This window comes from Marmota marmota, unplaced genomic scaffold, assembly GCF_001458135.2.
Source record: "Marmota marmota marmota unplaced genomic scaffold, marMar, whole genome shotgun sequence".
In the NCBI taxonomy this organism is placed as follows: domain Eukaryota; kingdom Metazoa; phylum Chordata; class Mammalia; order Rodentia; family Sciuridae; genus Marmota; species Marmota marmota.
This window is the reverse complement of record NW_025999869.1, coordinates 21,646,412-21,666,605: the sequence shown is the minus strand read 5'-3', so window position 1 is coordinate 21,666,605 and position 20,194 is coordinate 21,646,412. Positions and strand designations below refer to the sequence as shown.

The following is a 20,194-nucleotide window of genomic DNA, read 5'->3' as shown; positions in this document are numbered from 1 at the left end:
ATGTTGCTGAGAACATCAGTATTTTTATTGCTTCTTGTAGCTGAGTAATATCCATTGTATGGATGTGCCACAATGTGCTTATTTGTTCACTTATTGGACATTTGGAGTATTTGTAGATTTGAGTGATTATGAATAAAGCTTCTAAAACATTCACATATAGGACTTTGTGTGGTCAAAACCTCTCTTATCTGGTGAAGATTTAGGAGTGGTCATGCTTGGTCATATATATGCATTTTAAGCTTTTTACAAACTGCCAAAGTGGCTATACCATTCTACATTGCTATTATCAATTTTTAAGAGTTCCAGTTGTTCCTGCCATAGTCTTTTCTTTTTAATAAATCCCTTACTATTGAATATGTAAGACATTTCCAGTTTTTTGATTGTAGAGACAATGTATGATGCCTTATAAATATGCCTTTGAGCATTTATCTGATTATTGCTTAGGATGAAATATTAGTAGTTAAGTCCAATAATGTTCTTATTTTAAATCCTGATTCATATTTCCCTCCATAAAAGCTTGGTGCCAAATACACTATTATCAAAGGAAAAGAGTGTCAATTTTTCCACATCCTTGAAAATAATAGTTTTTATTAATGTTTTAAATATTTAGAAATAGGATAAGTAGAAATGGCTCATTGTTGCTGTAATTTTTAATTCTATGGTTACTACTGAAGGTACACCCTTATGTAACCTGGACATCTCTATTTTTTCTCTTATAAATTGCCTGCTTGTGTTTTTTTGTCCCTTTTTCTATTTTTAAAGAGGGAGGTTATGAAGGGGTGTGTGTGTGTGTGTGTGTGTGTGTGTGCGCGCGCGCGCGCGTGTGTTTGCATTTGGGTATTTGTCTTCATATAGTCTGAAAATATTTATTTATATTAGAAATAATCATTTATCATTGTCTATGCTTTTTCTTAAATTTTTAAATGTGTTTGAGTCTAATTTCTTAATCTTTTTTCACTTTGGTTTCATATTGAAAGGATTTACTACATCAAACTTGTAAAATGTTTTCAGTTATGTCATTTTAAAATGATCATTAAAAATTTTATTTTAAATAAGCATCGCCTGCTTATCCACAATTTCAGTTACTCGTGGTCAACTGTGATCTGACAATATGAATAGAAAATTCCAGAAATAATTCATAAGTTTTAAATTGCCAATCTGAGTAACTGGATGAAATCTTGAGCCATCCTGCCCAGGAAATTAATCATCCCTTTGTTAAGTATAGCCACATTCTGTTAGTACCTGCTCCATGTCAGTTGAGGAAGACAGAGACAGAGAGTGCTTGTAACCATAAGAGCAAACACATTTACATGACTTCTATTGCAATATATTATTGCCGCAGTCTGGCTGGGCACAATCAGGAGCCACTTGTCAAAAGAAACTAACTTTATTTTTAGAACTACACATGCCAAACAAAACAGCCTCTCAGGAAAAACCCTCAGAGCCTCAACTGCCACCACCGGCTTTCCACAAGCCTCTCTCTCCCACACAAGCTTCTCTCCACCTCCCACAATCCTCCTGCTCTTGAGGCCGATTGGCTGGGTCACGTGGGCGGAGCCAAAAAAGTCCCCCAATGAGCAGCTCCGTGGTCTGAAAGGGCAGGGAAACAGCCCAATGAGCATCACCGCAGAGGAGCCAATCAGCTAGATGTTGCTGGGGCCGAGGAGCCAATCAGCTAGATGTTGCTGGGGCCGCTGTGAGCCAATATTATAATATTATATTATAATATAATATAATAATCATTCTATTTTATTGTTAGCTATTGTTGTTAACCTTTTACTGTGTCTAATTCATAAATTGAACTTTATCATAGATATATATGGGGTAATCCAGTATATATAGGGTTCAGTACTGTTTGAGGTTTCAGGCATAACTGGGGGTCTTGGAACATCTTCCCCACAAGTAAGGGAAGAGTATTGTATTTAACTTTTAACCATTATTAGAATCCTGCTTCTGACACTTATGGTTTGTCCAAATCTTTTAATCTCTTGGTGTCTCTCCTCATCTATGAAATGACTATAATAGTAAAACCAATATCAGATAATTTTTGGAAGACTGAATGAGTTAATAATACACATATAGCATTTCAATAGAACTTAGCTTCCAATAAGTGTTATTATTATGGCCGTTAATCCATTTTCCAGATGGCTAACTAGTTTTCCCCCATGCCATTTATTGAATTATCTGTATTTCCTACTTTATTGAAAGCTTTTCCTTGTGATTTCTTGCTAATTGGTCTTGAGGGGTCTCTGCTGAGTGGTTGAAATCCAAGATGGCTATCATTCCCTAGGTGAGCCCTGATGCAGGACAGGTAGGTTCAGGTGTGTCATCGGCCCTTTAGTAAACATCACTTATCACAGGAGACAGCAAAACGAAACAGAAGCAGTTTTTAATTTGCCTACAAATTCCAAAGAGAAGAAGACAGCATGCCTTACAGAGCCAATGGGAATGGAGGAGCCATTTGGAACATGCACGCTTGACCTGTGAATGGAGAGCAGGAATGAGAGAGAAATAGAGGGCTGGGAAGTTCTAATTGGTGGATTTAAAGCAAGCAGACAGGAGCTCTAGGATGATGGTTAGTATGTGGGAAAGAGAATGATTTGCTTTGTTCTCACCCTTTCACGGATCCCTTTTATATCTAACACCTTGCAGGAGAAAAAAATTCTGTGACCCTTGTCCCAAAAGCATGCTTCAAAAGTTAAATAATGTGAGGTAAAATGAGGTGAGGGGAAAGTCATGCAGGAAGTCACACAAACATTACCCAAAAACTTTAATACAATGCTACCACTTAAATACAATGCCCACATTGTTTGGTGTTACTGACAATTACTAAGGAGTCTCCCTAGCTTGCTTTTATAAGTTACATTAATGTTGCTCAATTCATTTTTGTTTTTCAAGGTTTAACTGTAGTCAGTTTGGTCTAAATACTAACACTGACCTGATCTTCTTACTGAGTAGGGGCTTGTCCTGGGCAGAACAAAGGTGAACTTGAGAGGTGGGGTAATAGTGAAGCAGGGTGGGAGAAAAATGTTTAAGGAGAGGAAAACCATGTTGCTGGGACTCTGAACTAAGTCGTGGAAGTCCTTTGGGTTTGCTAATGAGATTGAGAGCCCAGGGTGGAAATGATGACCCCAGACTGAAAAAGTAGAGTGTGGACCACTGTGCAGCCTAAGAGTATCCCATCTCCCAGCAAGGACCCTGCAGACTCTGGGTATGGATGGCCAGCCTTTCCTTCTTCTGAGTGGGACTTGTGTTTCTGAAATACCTTCTAAAAGTCCAGCAGGTAGAAAGTAACACACAAAAACAGCAGACCAGGTCTTGGGAATTGGGGTCACCCCTCTTCTCCTCCCCTTCACATCTTCCCTGTGCTGCATAGAGATGATGGATGGAAATAAGGGGGAAGGGCTCTTCAAATGTTCTTTTAATACCAAGGCTGAAAAAAGCATGGATCACCCCACGAACCAAAGAGCATGCTGAGAATCCCCAGGACTGCCTTCCACATCTGCTCAGCTACCTAAGAGCATTTCCCCAAGTTCAGTAATGGGAGTGGGGAGCAGTCACCACCAGGAAGGTTGAGTGGTGTCTCAGGTTGACAAGTCTCTGCCAGCCAAGGACAGACTGGAGAACAGACTCTGTTATGGCAAGTGACAAGTGACAAGGGTATCAGACCCATGTTCTACTCCAAACCCAACTTCCAATGGTAATAACCTGGGCAAAGTCCTTCCTGGTTCCCCAGAGCAATGAGTGTCCTTTAAGGACCTATGATGGTGCTACTCTTCCTCAGTAGATAGTAGACTGGTTCCATGAGAGGGGGGATTCTTTTTGGATTCATCAGTGTGTCCCCTTTAGTAAACATCACTTATCAGTCAACTTTTGCTGCATAAAACCCCCACACCTTATGAATTCAAACCACAAACATTTATTATTTCTTACAATGCTGTTGGTCACCTGTACAATTTATTTTCTGTTTTTGTTTTGTTTTGTTTTGTGCTGGGATGGAACCAGGGCCTTGCTCATGCTTAAACCTGTGCTATACCACTGAGCTACACCTCTAGCCCCTATCTACACAATTCTTATTGTCTTATGACTGGAGCTGGATGTGGTCCAGATTGGCCTCCCTCATGTGTCTAGAAGTTAACAGGCTGGTTGATCTGGGGGAAAGAGCTCAGCTGGGGTGATTGTTTTCTCTTCCACAGCATCTCTTCTCCTCCAGTCAGCTGCCCCAGGTGTTTTCACTTGATGGTCTCAGCTCAATACAGCAATAAGAATGCAAGTCTCCGTGCATAAGTTATCACCAAATCTCTGCTTGCATCACATTTACTGATGTCCCACTTGCCAAAGCAAGTTAAAAGGTCAAGATCATATACAAGGCATGGAGGTATAGACTCACCTCTTGATAGGGGGCTGCAAGTCCATTTGGTCAAGAGAAACTTATGGCCACTTTTCCAAGTCACTATAAGAATCTTGCATTATGCTTGGCACACAGTAGGTCATCAAGAATGTTAATTGCAAGAATTAAGAGGTAAAGTCTATTCAAATACTTCTCTTGTCTACCACTCCATCTCTCAGCACATCTAGACCTGTGCATTCTTTTCACTGTTGGGATCTTTGAACTGGGCTAAAACTGAATCTAGTGGTTTGGAAATTAATATGGATGGTGCTTTTCTGAGAGATATTGGTTATCTTGGACCTAACCATTTCTGATGCTGGAGTTCTTCATACCTTGCTGAATTGTGCATTATGTCCCCTCTCAGTCTACTGTTTGAACTGATCAGGAAAAGGGAAAACCTTTTGTCTACCACAGTATGGTCAGCCTTAGCTAGTGGCACCTCCTTCTGCAAGTTGCTACCATCTGGAGCCCCCTCATAACTTCTTCCTGCCTAGCTCCACTCAAGGTGGGAACCTCATCAAAAAATTCTGGTAGAATCCAGAACCTTCCATGGGAGAGTTCTAAACATAGTGGAAAGCTAGAGGAGGAAGGGGGAGGAATAAACAACAAAAACAATAATTTTTTAAAACTACCGTTTAGATCTCATAGCTGCTGAGTTCCTGCTTGCTTTACTGTGACTTTGCCCAGAGAAAAGGCAAAACAGCAACATAAAGATTGTCCATATAAAAAAGATCCATATCATCATGAGGCACGTGCTGGTGAGTGAGGAGCAGCGACAATCTCACTGAATAAAAATGGTGGAGTTGGAAAAGGGGAGAGAGTCTTCGGGCTTGATCAGTTCATCAAGGGCCTGGTAAGTCCCCGCCACAAAGCCCACAAAGCCCAGGATGCTGATGAGGGCGTCCTTGGCGATGGTGAGGGGGTTCATGCCCTCTGAGTAGTAGGTGGTGATCTCCAGCAACGGGGGGATGATGAGGGCCAGGGCGCTGCTGCTCACGGAGCCCACCAGGGAGAGGACCAGGTCCAGGCGGGGGACAAGGACGGCCAAGATGCCTATGGGAGATGATAGGGATGGAGATGGAGAAGCTCAGGCTTAGCCAAGCTTTTAGAGTTTATTCTTAAAATTCTCTTCTAAACAAACAAACCAGACGTTTCTCAGAAAGTAAGTTATAGAAGGTAAAATTTGAAAGTCTTCTTAGCACCTCTAATAACACTCGTTAGAGGCTATACATTAAAAAATTTCATATGTCTCCTCCCAGTTTTTCAAATATATGCACTCATGTTGTTGGAAGAAAAAAATGTTTTCTCTACTAACTTAGATTCAGTGGTAGGTGGTCTGCAAATTTAACTGATGACAAAGAGATTAGCAAAAGAAAAAAAAAAGGTTATTTATGACCCCAGAAACTTCATATGCATTAGCTTTCAGACCAGCCAAAGACATGGATTTAGGTAACCATTTAATAAGAACTGGAAAGTTTGACAGTTCCTGAGAGGTTTTTTTAAGCAGTTTTATCTATTCCAGTGACAATGGTTAGTCTCTGGTATAAAACTCCTAGAGAGAGACTTATGAAAGTTGTATTTTTCAGGTTGTCCCACTGAAGTCAGCAAAAGAAGTTGAGATAATGCTATTTTCTGCAGCTTCTGTTTGTACAAATGTTTTTAGCTTAAAATAATCCACATGCCACTGAAGTGCACATTTTTAATGTTAGCCCAAATTTATGCATCCTTAGGCAGGTCAAAGCTGTGGTCAGATTGGACCCAATGGCTGCCCAGTTTCAATGTCTGCCTTGGAGGTGAAGGGTGCTGGCTCTGGGCTTAGATGACTTGGGTTCAGATCCCACTTCTGACATTTACTGTATAATTATTGATTACCTGCTGCCCCGGTTTCCTCTTTTGTAAAGTGGGGCTTAGCACAGTCCTATTTTATGAGAGTTCTCATGAGGACTGAATAAAATATCATGAAATATGAACTAGAAGATGCGTACTTAGCACAGTGCCTGGCACACAGTATTCAATCAATATCTTCTGATTATTTGATAAGCTGCTGTCATTTCCTTTGGCTTGTTAGTGGGGTTGTTCTTGAGACTTAAAGGAGTTAATACAGGTAAAGCTTAAGTACAGCCCCAGAAATACAGTAAGAGATTAATAAGTGCTGGTTTTCATGACTATGCTCTAACATTTGACTGATTCCTGATAAATTTCAAGCAAAGGTTGACAGGAACATTTTGCTCTGTTTTCTACTCACATGTCAGGCAGACCAGGGCAAAGCGCATGGACAGGTCCACAAGCAGTGACCAGCGCTTTGACACCCGGGAGACGGTAAAGGGGATGATGATTTCTGCAGGGACATAGAACTGCAAGGCATAGGTACACAGGATTCCAATGATGTAGAGGAGCTTGACCGACTGGTATAGCCTGCAAGACAAGCCAGAGTCATGCTCTCCACGGCCACTTCACTTGGACACCTGGGCTCCTACAAGTATTAGCCTCTGATCTTGGGACAATCCCTTGAGCTCCTGTTGCCCTATCTGAAAATGATGGAGAGGAACCTTCTAAGAATCCAGAGGAAATTACACCAGATCCTGCAGTAAAACTAGAGTGAAGCATAATGGATTCGGGTGGAAGGGTCGTCTCTAGATGAAATGTAAAGAAACTTGAGTACGTTTATATGAACAGTACCTTTACCAACCACTTGATGCTCAGTTTCAGATTTTAGGAAAGAGAGGCTCAGGCCAGATACCTTTCCCAGGGAGAAAATCGATACGTGGCTAAGACCAAAATGTTCTGGTCTTTAGACTCTCGTGGTTTGTGATCTGTCAGCCCTCAGGAATTCTCTGGATCCCTCAAAGTTCTTGGAACATAACAGGCCCTCAACAAATACTTCTGGTTGGTTAGGGAACTACAGAATGCCAAATACTTGGGGGAAGATACAGTTTACAAGTGGAGTTCTACAAAGTCTAGGGGTGGGTGGGGAGGTCAATTAAAGGAAAAATGAGGTCATCTGCAGACTTTGAGCTAGGGGCAGAGAGAGGCCTCAGGAAAGGTTGAGTTCCATCAAGGTTTTGTTTGACCTGTGGAAATTTGAGTACTTCCCTTTCATCCACTAATGTTGTAGATCCATCGCACATGTTTAAGAAGTGTGTGTGTGTGTGTGTGTGTGTGTGTGTACACGCGTATACCCTCACAAGCATGCAGATGCTCACATTCGTGTGTGTGTGTGTGTGTGCAAGTGTGTGTGTGTTTAGGCCACTCCTTTAAAAGGCTAAATTCCACGTTTCTGTGTTTCTTACACTAGTCCTGCTTCCAAGAACACCCTGTTTACTCCATTTTCAGTGGTTCAAACCCCACTGATATTTTGAAATTCCTTTCTTTTAATCAGGTACCAGGAGCTGGATGCTTTTAGATACACCATCCAATGTGTATTAATCCCCATGGCAATCTGCCTTATTGATGAGAACGTTGAGAGGAGTTAAGTTAATCATCCATGAAGACTAGCAAGTAGTCTACTGGGACTTGGCCCCAGGGGCACCAGTGTGGTCTCATTGGACAACTGCTTTCCCCGCTGTCTCATTCTGGTGTGCCTTCTTTCCTCAGAAGTCCCCAGGCCTGTCTGCTGCTCTGGAAATCTTCCTTTCCTGGTGTATGGAATAGTTTGCAAAAGTATACTACCTACCATTGCCATTGGATGGATAATAAGCTACTGAAGCTAGTGAAGCTCCAAGATCATTGTCCACACTTGTTTACAACCCCATGTATCTAGACTGGCATCTGTGTATAATTAGCACACAGTAACAGGTTGATGAATAACATTTATCACCTTGGGAAAAGGAGCCCCAGTTTAAGCAAATTAACTATCTGCTTTAAAAAAAAAAGACACCCTATTATTAATGTCATCATCCTTTTGGGGACAAAATGCTGCAAAATGTGGCTTCATGTGGCTATTTAAACATGGCACTGTTGAAGTCTGCATCATCTAATTCCATGAATTGGGGCATATTTAGACAGAAAATTTTTACAGATTACTATGGTCCCACCAAGTTGGTTCTTGTTCTGCACTTTTTCTTATCCTAGCCACCCTGACTTGTGATGTGTACCATCGGCTGAGGCAAGCAAGACTTGGCTCCACATCCTAGTGAATAGCATTGGAAGAGTTGCCACCTCCTGACTGTTCTCTGCCTCTCACCTTCCTCCAGTACTCCTCCCTTAGGTGACCCAAGACTCTCACTTCCATTCTTTCTTCTTAAAGCATGTCCTCCTTCACACTGAAATATCAAGGCCTAGCAATGTGGGAAGCTCTTGTTGAAGAAGGAACACTGGAGCCCAAGGTTCCAGTAACAACTCCACTTCTCCATGAGGGAGTTTCTCTAGACTTTGGTGTGTTCCAGCTGTAGAAGGGAAGTGGAAGAGATCTACACGCTCCCATCCATCCCTCAATCCCCGCCGCCTATGAAGGTACCAGCAATCGGGCAGGTTAAGGGTTATGCTGGCCTTGATGTCATCCCCAAAACGTAGGTATCCCAGAGTTCCAATGCTGGTGTACAGGGCGGTGACGATGGACAATCCCAAAGACAGGATGGCTGGGAAGCGGCTGGCATCCTTCATCTTGTTTTCCAGAGGCAGGACCTACAAAAATATCACAGTGTAAAGAGGAAGGAGGAAGGGAAAAAAACATGAACATAAAGAAGAGAGTGCCATGCCACTTTTGGGTTTATATCCAAAAGAATTTAGAAGCAGCACAATAAAGGATAAATCATCAGCACTATTTTACAGCTCAAACAGAGGCTAAGATAGATGAAATAATCTGCCCAAGAACCCTTGGATAGTAAAAGACAAGAGACTGGATTTAAGTTATATCTTACTATGGAAGTAACTGTCTAGTTTTGAATTTTAGCATCAGAAGTGATACGCAGTAAGCCTCTACTGCATTGCATCCCATTTTTAGGGATGGTGACCTACAGGTCAAGTCCTCAGCTTAAATTCTCAGTTGCTGACTCATGAGAACTTAACCAAGCCACTCAGACTCTGTACCTCATTTTCCTTAATGGCAAAATGGGATAAAAAAAAAATATCTGACTTAAGAAACAAAGAATTTGGAAGCAGGGAGTTCAAGAGATATCTGTACTCTTGTTCATGGCAGTATTATTCATTATAGGCAAAGGACAGAAACAACCTAATTGTCCATCAAGAGAAAAAAATGTATAAATAAAATGTTCTAGATCCATGCGATGAAATATTACTCAGCCTTTAAAATATAGGAAATTCTTTTTTTTCTTCCTTTTTTTGGTACTGGGAATTGAACCTAGGGGTGCTCAAACACTGAGCCACATCTCCGGTCCTTTCATATATTTTATTTAGAGACAGAGTCTCTCTGAATTTCTTGGGGCCTCACTAAGTTGCTGAGGCTGGCTTTGAACTGGTGATCCTCCTGCCTCGGCTTCCAGAGCCACTGATATTACAGGGGTGTGCCACCATGCCTGGCCAAAATGTAGGAAATTCTGACACATGCCACAACATGGATGAACTTTGAAGACATTAGGCAAAGTGAAATAAACCACAAAATGAGATACCATGTAGTTCCATGTTATGAGGCACCTGTAGTAGTCAGTAACAGAGAGAGAAAATAGAATGGGGGTTTTCCAAGGGCTGGAAGGAGGAGGGAATGGGAGTTATTATTTTGTGAGTTCCAAGTTTCAGTTTTACAAGATGACAGATTTCTGGAGATGGATGGTGGTCATGGTTACCTAACAATGTGATTGTAGTTACTACCACTGAACTGTACACCTAAAAGTGGTTAAGGTGGTAAGTTTTGTGTTAGGAATATTTAACCACAATTAAAGGGAAAGGTGAAATATAGAGGAGGGGGAGGGGAGGAGAAAGAGGGAGTAGAGGAAAAGGAATAGCAAGAGTGGGGAAAGAGGGGGAAGAGTGGGAAAAAGAAAAAAGAGAGAGGCCTAAGTCAAGTCACAAGATGATGGGGACCACTATGAGCTGGAAAGACTCCTCAGGTTATCCAGATAAAGGATCTCAGCAACCTGCGACAGCTAGATCTCGCCAGCAGGTGCATCTTATTTAGACAGCTTAGTCCTTTATTTAGTTTTGATAACATGTATTTATTGTATGTATTAATGGAGTTCAGTGTGATATTTCCACACATACTTACAAAGTGCACTGGTCAAACCCAAACCTCCCTTTTCCCACCCCTCCCCTTCCAATCTCTAGTAATCACTCTTATATTTTCAGGTTGACTTTTTTTTTTTTTTTTTAACGTACATGTATGAGAACATAGAGTATTTGTCTTTCTCTGCCTGGCTTATTTCATCTAACATAATTACCTCCAGTACCACCCATTTTGCTGCAAACGACAGGATTTCATTCTTCTTTATGGTTGAATAATTCTTCATTGTGTGTGTGTGTGTGTGTGTGTGTTTTCTTTATCCATTCATTGGTTGAAGGGCACCTAGGTTGATTTCACTATCTTAGCTATTGTGAATAGTGCCACAGTAAAACACAGGGTGTAAAGGTGTCTCCTTGGTATGCTGATTTCATTTTCTTTGGGTATGTACCCAAAAGTGGAATAGCTGGATCATATGGTAGATCTATTTTTTTTTAATTTTTTGAAGAAACTTCATACTGTTTTCCATAGTGGCTATACTAATTTACATTCTCAGCAAGAGTGTGTAAGAGTTTGCTGTTATCCCCATCCCCCAGCATTTGTTATTATTATTTCTTATAATAACTATTCTGAGATGATACTTCTTAGTTGGTTTTGGTTTGCATCTCCCTGATGGTTAAGGATGTTTTTTCACACATTTATTTGCCACACATCTATTTCACACATTTTTCTGTACTATTTCTTTTGAGAAGTATCTGTTTAACTTATTTATCTGTTCTCATTTTTTGCATTGGTTTACTTGTTCTTTTTTAAAAAAAAAGTTTTTGTAGTTATAGATGGACAGAATACCTTTATTTTACTTTTTTAATTTTTATATGGTGCTAAGGATAAAGCTCAGTGCCTCACACATGACAGGCAAGTGCTCTGCCACTGAGCTATATTCCCAGCCCTTTCTTGTTCTTTTGATTTTAAGTATTTTGAGCTCTTTATATATTCTGGATATTAATCCTCCATGTGATGAATAGCTAGCAAATATTTTCTCCCATTCTATAGTTCTCTCTTTGCTCTGTTTCCTTTGTGGTGCAGAATCTTTGTAATCCTATTTTTCAATATTTGCTTTTGTTTCCTGTGCTTTGGAAGTCCTATTTGGAAAATCATTGTTGTGTTGTCTTCTAGAAGTTTTGAAGTTTCAGGTCTTATGCATTTGACCCACTTTGAGTTGATTCTTGTATAGGGTGATAGATAGGGGTCATGTTTCAATTTTCTCCATGCAGATATTCAGTTTTTTTCCAGCACTATTTATCGAAGAGATGGTCCCTTTTCCAGTGAATGTTCTTAGTGCCTTCGTTGATAATTATTTGGTTGCAGATATAAAGGTTTGTTTCTGGGATGTCTATTCTGTTCTACTGGATGATGTGTCTATTTTTATGCCAATAAAGTTTTATTTCTAGTTCTATGAAAAATAAATCCACTGGTATTTGGACAGAGATTGGATTGACTCTGTATATAACTTTGGGTATTATGGATATTTTACTGATATTAATTATGCTAGTCAAAGAACATGAGAGGTTTTTCAACTTTTTTGTGTGGTCTTCTCCAATTTCTTTCTTTCGTATTTTATAATTTTCATTGTAGAGGGCTTTCATTTCCTTAGTTAAGTTTATCCCTAGATATTTTTTATTTTTGTAGCTATTCAGAATGGGGTGGCTTTCATGATTTGTTCCTAAGAAAATTCATTATTGGTGTACAGAAAAGCTACTGATTTTTGTGCCTTGATTTTGTATCCTGCTATCTTATGGAATGTGTGTATCAGTTTTAATGGGTTTTTGGTGGAAATATTAAGCTTATCTATTTATAGAATAATGTAAACAGGGATAATCTGACTTCCTCTCTTCTTATTTGTACTTTTTATTCATTTTTCTCACCTAATTTCTCGATCTAAAACTCTTAGTCCCATATTAAATAAGAACAGTTAGAGTGGACAGCCTTGTCTTCTTCCTGATCTTAGAGAAAATGCTTTAGCTTTCCACCTTCAGTGTCATGCTGGCTGTGGGGTTGTCATATATATCCTTTATATTCTTCTATAATTTGTTCATGGCTTTTTATTGTGAAGGGTGGTCAAATTTTATCTGATTCTTTTTCTGCATCTATTTAGATGATCATATGATTTTTATTCTGCTTTTTGTTGATGTATATTGAACCATCCTTGCATCCCTAGGATAAAACCAACATTATCATAGTGGATGATCTTTTTGATGTGCTGCTGAATTCTGCTAGTATCATATTGAGAGTTTTGCATCTGTATTCATCAGGGATATTGGTCTAGAAGTTTTTTGTTTGTTTGTTTGTTTTGTGTGTGTGTGTGTGTGTGTGTTTTCTTGTCTGACTTTGGTAACCTGGCCTACGCTGGACTTCCAGAATAAATTTGAAAAGGTTCCCTCCTTTCAATTCTACAGAATTGTTTGAGAAGTATTGGTGTTAGTTTTTTCTTTAAAAGTTTGGTAAAATTTAGCAGCCAAGTTGCCCAGTCCCAGGCTTTTCTTTGTTGGAAAATTTTATTACTGTTTCAATCTCATTGCATGTTATTAGTTTATTCATGTTTGTATGTCCCTTTGGTTCAATTTGGATAGGTTATATATGTCTAGAAATCTGTATTTTCCTTCTAAATTTTCAATATATTAGCATATAGTTTTTCATGATAATCCCTAATGATTCCTTGTACCTTTGAAGTATTGATTGTAATGCATCCTTTTTCATCTCTTATTTATATTTTCTCCCTTTTTCTTGGTTTGTCTAGATGAAGGTTTGTCAATTCTGTTTATCTTTTCAAAAAACCAACTATTTGTTTCATTGATTATTTTTGTGTTTTTTTAGTCTCTATTTCTGTCCTGATCTGTTATTTAGATTAAGTTGGGGTTTGGTTTGTTCTTCCATTCCCAAGTCCCTAATAAGCATTAGGTTGCTTATTCGAAACCTTTCATTTTTAAATGTTGACACTCAATACTATGAACTCCCCTCTTAGGACTGCTGCATCCCACAAGTTTCAGTATATTGTGCGACCATTTTCATTTGGTTTGTAGAAATTTAAGTCTTCCTTCTGACTTCCCCAATGGCCCACTGTTCACTCAAAGTATGTTGTTCAGTCTCCATGCATCTGTATAATTTCTAAAATGCCTTTTGTTGTTAACTTCTAGTTTTATTCTATATTATTAAAAAAAATAAAAGACATGACTTCATTTTTTAAAAAATTTGTGATGATTGCCTTATGACCTCATGTAAAGGTCATTCTAGAGGAAGTTCCACGTGCTGATGAAAAGATGATACGCATGTGTATTCTGTAGCTGTTGGATGGAGCGTTCTGGAAATGTCCATAAAGTCCATTTGATCTATAGCATAGTTTAATTCTTTTGTTTCTTTGTTGATTTTTTTTATCTGGATGATCTGTCCACTGGTGAAAGTGGGGCATTGAAATCCCCCATTATTATTCTACTGAAGCCTCTCTCTCTTTTTAAGTCTAATACTCTTTGTTTTATAAAACTGGCACATGTAGATTATAAATATTATATATTGTTGAATTGATTCCTCAATCACTATATAATGACCTTCTTTGTCTCTTTTTATAATTTTTGTCTGAAATTTTATTTTAAATTCCATTTCATTTGATATAACTGCTGCTCATTTTAGACTTCCATTTTCTTGGAATATCATTGACCTTCCTTTCACTTTCAGTCTGTGTCTTGTGAAGAGAATTTCTTGTAGGCAGCTTATTGTTGTGTCCTGTTTTTGATTTTTGTTTTTTAATCCAATCAGCTAGTCTATGTCTTTTAGTTGAAGAATTTAGCCCATTTACAATTGAGGTTATTAAGTACAGGTAAGGACTTTTTCCTGCCCTTTTGCTGATTTTATTCTAGTTGTTTTGAATATTCTTTGTTCTTTCCTTCCTCTCCAGTTCATCTTTATGGATTGATGGTTTATTGTATAGATAACGTTTATCCATTTCCATTTCTCTTCTGTGTATCCACTCTTCTAGTGGGACTTATTCCTGCACAGGCTTTTGTGATGTGTTCTTTCTTCCACTCTGGGATGTAGGACTTCCTAACATGTCTTTTGTCAGGCTTTTCTGGTGGTCATGAAGCTGACCATGCTCTGCTCTCAGGACTGAGTGTGAACATCACAGAGGGGTGCTCCAGTTCCTTCCACAACCTCTCCCCATGCAGCATCTGTGCCCACAACATTGACTGGTAGGAGGACAAATGCTTCAGATCCCTTGCCATTGCTGGTGCCACCAGTGCCAGAGGCTCTTGCTGGTTACAGAGCTAGCATCAACAATGCCTAAGGAGACTTCTGTCACTGGATAGGGGCCATCATTCCCACGGTGAGCACCACCCACAGACTTCTATGTTCACCACACCTACCTCAATTACTAGATCGCCTCCACTTATCCATTACCTACAGAGACAGTGAGTCTATTTGTCTCCAATATGGTATATATTGTGCTCAAATTCACTAATCACAGCCAAAGAAGCCACAGGGAGATTACAGTTCAGTGCCAAGATAGACTCAAGACCAACATTACATAATAAATTGACATTCCACATCACATGTTTAAGAGAAAGCTGCTTATTAAGACTACTATAAAAGTAGTTGAGATATCTGCCTGATCTACCAGATGTGCAAATATCAATATAGAGCATAAGATATATGGGGAAAAAAGTAATATGAAACTCTAAAAGAACATAACTCTCAAGCACAGATTCCAAAAAATTGAAGTGGATTAAATGTTTCATAGAGAATTTACAAGAATTATTTTAGAAAAGCCCAATGACAGCTAAGAAAATATAGATAAACAGTTAACAAAATTAGGAAGAAAATTCTAAACATGATGAAAAATTCACCAAAAAACATTGGAAATGAAGGAATCAATGTCAAATAAAAATACAACTGAAAACCTCACAACAGGGTAGATCAAGCAGAAGATAAAAGATCTAAACCTAAATACAGGTCTTTGGAAATATCCCATCCAGACACCATTAACTCCAACCCCTTAAATGAAGAGAACACTCAAGACTTTAAGATACCATTAAGTGAATAAATATCTAAATATGTGGAAAATCTATTTAATGAAATAATAATGGAAAACTTCCCCAATATGGAGAAAGATATGGACATTCATGTACAGAAGGTTTTTATAGAACCCAAAATAGACATGGCCAGAAAAGATTTTCACCATGTCGTATTAACAGCCAACTGTCAAAAGACAAGACAGGCATTTTAGAATCTATAGAGAAAAGCACCAAGTCACATTTCAGGACATTCCCTTACTCAGCAGATTTCTTAGCAGAAACTTTGTAGGCTAGGAGGAAATGGAATGATGTATTCCAAGTCCTGAAAGAAAATAACTGCCAACCAAGATTACTATACCCAACAAGGCTATCTCTCCTTCAGCAACGAAGGAGAAATAAAAACCTTCTAAGATAAGCAAAAACAGGGAATTCATGACCAGCAACACAGCCTTAAAAAATTGAACAGGAATGCCTTTAGGCACAGCAGGCTTTTCCCACTCACCAGGTCTCCCTCTCGCCTTCCATGACTGAACACCTGGCCTCTTCTCTGGCAGTTCTTTCCAAAGACATTTGAGTTGAAGGCTCCTAATTCTGATATAGGTTGTCCCTTTTCACTGTATAGATGGGGAGACTGAGGTGCCAGGTACACAAGGGGCTGCTGACAGCTGAAGAGCTTCCTGGTTATCCTAAAAGTTCATTTCCCCACACCAGAGATTCTCAATCTTCTATCCTTAGAATGCTTCCTTCCTAGCTCTACAAAAATCCAAGTTGAGGCTATACTGCTGTTTTGAAGGACACTTCTGTCTTTAGGCTTCTCATCCCCTAATTTCCATTTCAGGCTCCCAGTAGCTAGAGACCACCTACACCTTCCCCTGCTTTTTGTTCGGGCTGTGTGCTAAACATACCTTTTATGGACCATTTAGCTGATTTGTGCCTTAGTCCTTTGTAAGAAAATAGGCAAACAAGTAAAACTTGTCTTTTGGAATTCTTTGGAGAATTACATACACGCTATAATGGCCCATAATTAGGGCTTAGTCAATGGTGGATACCATTTTTTAATATTATGAAGACCACAACTCTAGGAAGTTGGTACTTGTATAATTCTTATTTTACAAAAGAGAAAAACAATGCTTAATAAAAAGTAGTTTGTCCAAAATTATTCAACTTGGAAGTGCTTCAGACATGGATTGTAGACCAGGGGTGCCCTCCAAAGTCCCGGTACTTGCTTCTACCCAATCTTGCCTGTATTCCCATAGCATTGGGCATGTTGAGTATTAAATAGGAACTTACCATTTTTCCCCTTAAGTCTTTTTTTTTTTTTGTCTTTTATGCACACTTGCCAGCAACTCATGCAAATGAAAGACATTTGATTGCAATGCCATGTAGGGTTCTTATTTTAACTTCCTATTTTCTTCTGGGTTAAGTCTAGTTGCAGTAGGTGCTCAAGAAAATGTCGAAGGATTACATGGAGGGCAGACAATCCAACCTGAGTTCTCCCACCCCCGTGACACACTTGCTGCAAAAATGAATTTTTATAAGGCCATAACATGTTAAGTAGCTGGCTTCCTCCTCTCTCTGGCCCATCAATCAATGAAAGGGATAAATGTCAATTGATATAATATGGAATGGTCCCTGGGCGAGTGTCAGACATATTGGAGATTAAGTCGCAGCTGTTTCCTAGTTCCTTTCCCATTTCTTGGGTTCCCCTTATGTGAAATTGGAAACAGGACTAGAAGTTAGATAATTTCAACTCTGATAGAAATAAACACTAGCACATAATTGGCATTCAGTACATACTTATTGAACAAATGTTATCAGCATTTTATATATAGTTGGGGAATTATGGTTCAGAGAGTAGCCATGGCCATGGCACTATTCCAGCACATTCTGTCTCCAAAATCATTAATCATTCACTCCACTCCTGAACTCTGTTTTTTCCATGGACTGTTTTTGTGTGTGTGTGTGTGTGTGTGTGTGTGTGTGTGTGTGTAACAGATAATAAAAATAATTTTATTTGTGTTTTGAATGTGTCATACATAATGAAATGTGGCTTATACTGCCTAATATTCTGAAATTATAAATGTCAAATAAAAATTCAGAACACAAAGTATTCCCAGTTCCATCTAGATATCTAGATGGAATAAGCACTCCTTCTCTCTCTCTCTCTCTCTCTCTCTCTCTCTCTCTCTCTCATTATAACTAAAAACCTTGGACAGAATACATAAAGCAATTATGCATCAATTGTGAAGAGGAAATAGTAACAGGTGGATTGAGGAGGAAAGTTATAACTAGAAAAAATGAACACTCTGGTGGTGAATTTTCTGATTTTTTTTCCTTCCGTTATCTCCCAGCTTAAACTCAAGGGAAGCCCAAATTCTAGGACTATGCAGTGGATGAAGACAGAAAAACTTCAAGAAACACTTTCTCCTTTCAGACAGAAGACCTAGAATAAGAATCCCTGTGGGACAAAGAGTATGAGGAGAATCCACATTTTCTGTTCCTTTGATTTCTCTCCAATCTGTGTCCCCAAGGCAAGTCCCGGTCACAAAGCTGCATTTTGGTGGATCATTGCCTGTGAGGTTCACCCAGAAACCTACAAATCCTTCTCTCTGAATAGAGGAACTGAGAAAGTGGGCTTTGGCAGGAGTGGGGGTCTGAAGAGGATGAGAAATCGGGAACTAGCCACATAATTCATGGGGCCTTCAGCAAAATGAAAATGCAATGTCCCTTTGTCAAAAATCAAGAATTTCAGGATGGTGGAAGCAGAGCATTAAACCAAGTTGGGTCCCATGAGGCTACACAGTTTTTTATGGCCATGAAGCTGGCCCTGGAAAGAGACTCTGCTATTTCATCCCTATTTTCTCTCCATGTTTAACTCTAGAGGCAGACCCAGTCACAGCAAGGGCACAAACATGTAGGAGGGCCAAGGCCCTGGCATTCCAGCCAGGGGACAAGTAAAAAGAGGCCGTGGGAGCTGGTGAGTATACAGGAAAACACAGGAAGGAACTGGAGAAAGAGGTCCTCTAAAGCTGCGAATGAAGCCCTGGGCTCCTCCCTGAGCTGTACCTATGTGGAACTGATGTGAAGCATCGAGAGAAGGTTTAAGAACTGAATCACTATGTAGGCTACCATCTACAGGCTGGTCCTTGGGTGGCACAGAGGCAGGGTGGGGTCAAACACCACCTCAAGAGCTTTGAAAACTAATCTGATATTAGTACCATAGCCCAGAGAAAGTGGGTCAGTCCTTCTGATTGGAAACTAACCAGGTTGACTGTTTGATAAAACTCAAAATCAACATTCTCAAGAGGATTTCAATGGGTTCCAGAGTTTCATAAAATAATATTCAAAATGTATAGGACGAACTCAAAAACTACTCAACATAAAAATAAGCACAAAAATCTCAACAACTCCTCAAGGAAAAGACAAAAGATGCCAACCCTAAGATAACTTAAATGTTGGAAATATCAGACAAAGATTATAAAGCTATGCTCCACAAAGTGAAGGATAAGACTATTAAAGCAAATGGACAGGTATAAGGTCTCATCAAAGAAGTAGAAGCAATAGAAAAGAACCAACAGGAATGACCAAATCTGAACAACACAGAGAAAAAGGGGGTTTTTGTTGTTTTTTTTTTAAGAGAGTCTCAGAAACCTATGAATATATATCAAATGGTATAATGATCAAATAAATGAAATCTCAGAAGAAGAAAAGAAAGAGATTGGTGCAGAAAAAAAATTTGAAAAAATAATGAAAACTTCTCAAATTTGGTAAAAGACACACATTTAAAGATTCAAGAAATTAAGGGAGTACCAAACTGGACAAATCCAGAGAAAGCTATACCAGCTACAATATATCTGCTGAAAATCAAAGATAAAAAAGAATTATGTAGCAACCAGAAAAAAATATATTACACAGGGAAACAGTGACTCAAGCAACTACAGACTTCTCACCTGAAACTATTGAGGGCAAAAGGCAGGAAAACTTTATTTTCATATATATGAAAAAAGGCCTAGAATTATATATTGTGAAAAAGAATCCTTCAGGAATAAAAGCAACATAAAAACAATCTCAAACAACAGAAAGAGAAAGAAAATTGATTGCTAATAGACCTGCTCTAAAAGAAATGCTAATTGGAATTCTTCATGGCACAGGAAAACTTGGAATTTCAGTAATAAAGAGCAATAGAAATGGTAAATATCTGGAAAGACATCCCATGTTCATGTTTTCTTCTGATACATTTAAGCACTGTATATGACTATTGAAAGCAAACATGATAACATTGTCCAATGGTGTTTTAGTGTATTTAGATGTAATATACATGGCAATACAACATGGAGGATAGTAAAGAAATGTATATCATTGTAAGATTTCTACCGTTTATAAGCAGTAATAAAATATTAAAGAAAAATTACAGATTTCAAACTATATTACAGAGCAATAGTAACAAAAACAGCATGGTACTGGTACCAAAACAGGCGGGTGGACCAATGGTACAGAATAGAGGACACAGAGACTAATCCACAAAGTTACAACTATCTTATATTTGATAAAGGGGCTAAAAGCATGCAATGGAGGAAGGATAGCATCTTCAACAAATGGTGTTGGGAAAACTGGAAATCCATATGCAAC

At 38.9% G+C, this 20,194-nt stretch overlaps 1 protein-coding gene across 2 annotated transcripts in view; it reads right to left on the bottom strand.

The window, feature by feature from the left end:
- Positions 1-2,370: 2,370 nt before the first annotated feature.
- Positions 2,371-20,194, bottom strand: part of LOC107148099 (proton-coupled amino acid transporter 2) — a 36,105-nt gene continuing 18,281 nt past the window's right edge. For both annotated transcript variants that reach the window (XM_015492708.2, XM_048783056.1), the window contains exons 8-10: positions 8,847-9,013; positions 6,636-6,805; positions 2,371-5,443 (exon numbers count right to left, since the gene is read on the bottom strand). In XM_015492708.2, the coding sequence (XP_015348194.1) occupies positions 5,172-5,443; positions 6,636-6,805; positions 8,847-9,013 (609 nt within the window). In that variant the 3' untranslated portion in view covers positions 2,371-5,171. The remainder of the gene's footprint in view (positions 5,444-6,635; positions 6,806-8,846; positions 9,014-20,194) is intronic.